Source organism: Camellia sinensis, chromosome 6 (genome assembly GCF_055761805.1).
Source record: "Camellia sinensis isolate YWXY chromosome 6, ASM5576180v1, whole genome shotgun sequence".
NCBI classification, from domain to species: domain Eukaryota; kingdom Viridiplantae; phylum Streptophyta; class Magnoliopsida; order Ericales; family Theaceae; genus Camellia; species Camellia sinensis.
The window spans coordinates 29430920-29433770 of NC_138966.1; the positions used below are offsets into that span (position 1 = coordinate 29430920).

Below are 2851 nucleotides of genomic sequence, written 5' to 3' on the forward strand. Positions count from 1 at the left end.
AAGCTCATCCTCCCATGTCCTGAAGTGGCATCCACTACCTGATCAATTTTAGGCAGAGGGAAGCTATCTTTGGGATAGGCCTTATTCAGCCCAGCAAAGTCCACGCAGACCCTCTACTTCCCGTTTTTCTTCTTCTTCACAACCATTGTATTGGACAGCCAGGTAGAGTAGTCACCTCCCTGATGGCCTGGGCTTCCAACAGTTTGTCCAGTTCCTCTTCAACTGCCTCCACATGCACTAATGTCGGCCTCCTTGCCCGCTGGATAACGGGTTTTGCCGACCTATCCACATTGAGCTTATGACAAATGACCTCGGGGTCAATACCAGGCCCAGGCAAACACCTTGATATTTGCTCGTAAGAATGCCTCCAACTCCTTTTCTTCCTCCTTAGCTAAGCTCGAGCAGAGAAGAAAGAAGCATCACTCATCTCCTTGTTTGACTAGAATCTTTTCAAGGCCTCCTCACTTTTGTCGGCTAGTTCTTTGCCAACATCATCTAAGATCTCCATGTCCTCGTCTTTAATTTTCATTGTCTTTAGTTCTCGCACATTGCAAGTGGACTTCATTGTTGCTATGGAGCAATTTTTGGCTTGCACCTGATCTCCTCTGAACTCCTCATTCTCCTATTCGGTTGCGAATCAAAATAGCTGGTGCAGCGTTGAGGGAACAACCCTCATTGCATGCTGCCATGGTCTTTCAGAATAATATTCTAAGGGGAGGGGGTATCAATTACAGTAAATTTCGTACTTACCTTCTTGGTGCCTACCTGCACCTCCAAGTTCGTTGCTCTGAGATGCCATGTCAGTGTCTCATTGAATCCAACCATCGGGTTGTTGGACTATTCTAAATCATTTGGATGAAGGCCTAGTTCCTTGTAACATCTAACATATATGATGTCACAAGAACTGCTTTGATCAATCAGTATACGCCTCACCTGGTAGTTTCCAATCCTCAAAGTCACCCCCAGAGCATCATTGTGTGGATGCTGCACCATATCTAGATTGGCCTCAGTAAAAAAGACTATCGGTCCTTGATACTCATGTGTTTTAGCTTTTTTCTACTGACCCTGATATACGTGCTATAGGTGTCTTACTCTCTATGTTTCCCCATGTACCTTATTCTCATTGACCCTTGAGTAAACCACATTAATCACCCGAGGTCCATTTGCTTGTTGAGATAGTGGTGGTGGCGGTGCCTGGGGTAGCCTTGTTTGCTCTTCCCTTGTTCTAGCCTCATCCACTAGGTCTCTCAGATGACCCTGTTTGACCAAATCCTCCAAGTGTGTCCTTAGGGCCCTGCACCCTTGAGTCAAGTGTCCATCCTCATTATGGTAGACACAGTGCTTCCCAAGGATCCTTCCAATAAACTCGCCAAGGATCTTCTCTGGTGCTCTGTAATACTGTTGGCGCCTGATCCTTTTCAGGACCTTGTAAATCGGAATTCAGAACACAGTGGTAACTACATGTACAACCCTCAACCCTGTTTCCTGCCTGTTAGAATCGGTGTTACCTCGGCCTCGCTTCGGTGAGCTGACTCTCTTCTCCTGCTTTGGTGTCTTCGCCCCCTGCGTGTCTTCTTTTGTCCTGGCATACTTCTCGATCCATGCCATGAGTTCCTCCATACTTTTTGGTAGAGTTTTCGCCAGTGATTTCTGGAGAGGGTAGTCATCGTCCTGGCCATTCTTAAAAGACATGACTGCTAGCTACTGATTGCAAGCAGGAATTCGGTTGAACACCTCATAATATCTCTTGGCGTAAGCCCTGAGGCTTTCACCCTCGCTAATGTTCAATGCTAACAGGGAATCTACTCTTAATGGCTGCAACTTGTTTGTAACGAACCTGGCCATGAACATTTCGGCCAGGCCTTCCCAACTCTTCACAGTTTCTTTTGGCAACTTGTGGAACCAATCCAATGCGATCTCCCCAAAGGATGAAGGGAACACCTTGCATAGCAGTTGCTTATTTCCGCTGTACAAAGTAATAGAATTCAAATATAAGTTGACATGAAAGTTCATATCAGACTTACCATCGTAGATAAGAAATCTCGGCATATGAAACCGTTTTAGGGCCTTAAACCTATCCAGCTCCATTGAGAACGGTGTTCTTGGCTTGACAGGGGATGTGACCTTGGCATTCTGCCGCTTCCTCTAGAGGTAGTCCCTTAAATCCTCTTTCGTCCGACCAGGAGCTCGGTTATCAACATATTTTAGCCTTTTTGGCGCGCTACTCCCGGCGTCGTTATGTGTCCACTTGGATTTCTCGTCACTCACCGTGTCAAAGCACAAGCCCTTCTCTTGGATATGTCAAGGTTCCTTGACAAAGATCCCTTTGGTTCGTGTCGTCCTCTGCATCTCACCCCTGATTGACTCTACTCGCCCAACATCTCATAAATGTTGGTACGAACACTCCTCTTTCTTGCCATGATGTGGGATTACTGGGATTGTTTTTAGTCCCTCTTTCTGGTTGCCAATCTTGGCCACTCGCCCTGGCGTGTCTTGCAATTGGTACGGTGGTTGCATCACTTTGTTCTACATCATGAAGTTGACAACCGACTATAGGTCTGCCAACTTGTTTGCCGTCCCTTTCATCTCGTCATCCCTCCTCAGGCACCCATCTTTCCATACCTGGAGGTCGCTTTCGTTGTAGTACTCATTTCGACTTCCCTTCTTTAGGGCGTGTAGACACCCTATTTTTGAGGGCCCTTACGACTTGGACATCCTCGCATGTACACCCGATGATAAGTTTGTTTGCTCACCAAGTGGTCAAAGTCCTCAGTGAGATGCTACAGCTTTGAGCCCTTCAAACCCTGCACTCTTCCTGCATCATTCTTAGACCAAGCCTTGGTTCTTCAAG

The 2851-nt window shown here is 46.7% G+C and overlaps 1 protein-coding gene across 1 annotated transcript; it reads right to left on the bottom strand.

Annotated features, from left to right (window-relative positions):
- Window positions 1-837: 837 nt before the first annotated feature.
- On the bottom strand, window positions 838-2088 carry LOC145793241 (uncharacterized). The gene is made up of 3 exons (XM_082876012.1): window positions 1735-2088; window positions 1114-1425; window positions 838-984 (listed from the first exon to the last, which is right to left on the bottom strand). Exons 1-3 carry the CDS (start codon window positions 2086-2088, stop codon window positions 838-840), a joined length of 813 nt encoding a protein of 270 aa, XP_082732138.1.
- Window positions 2089-2851: the final 763 nt, after the last annotated feature.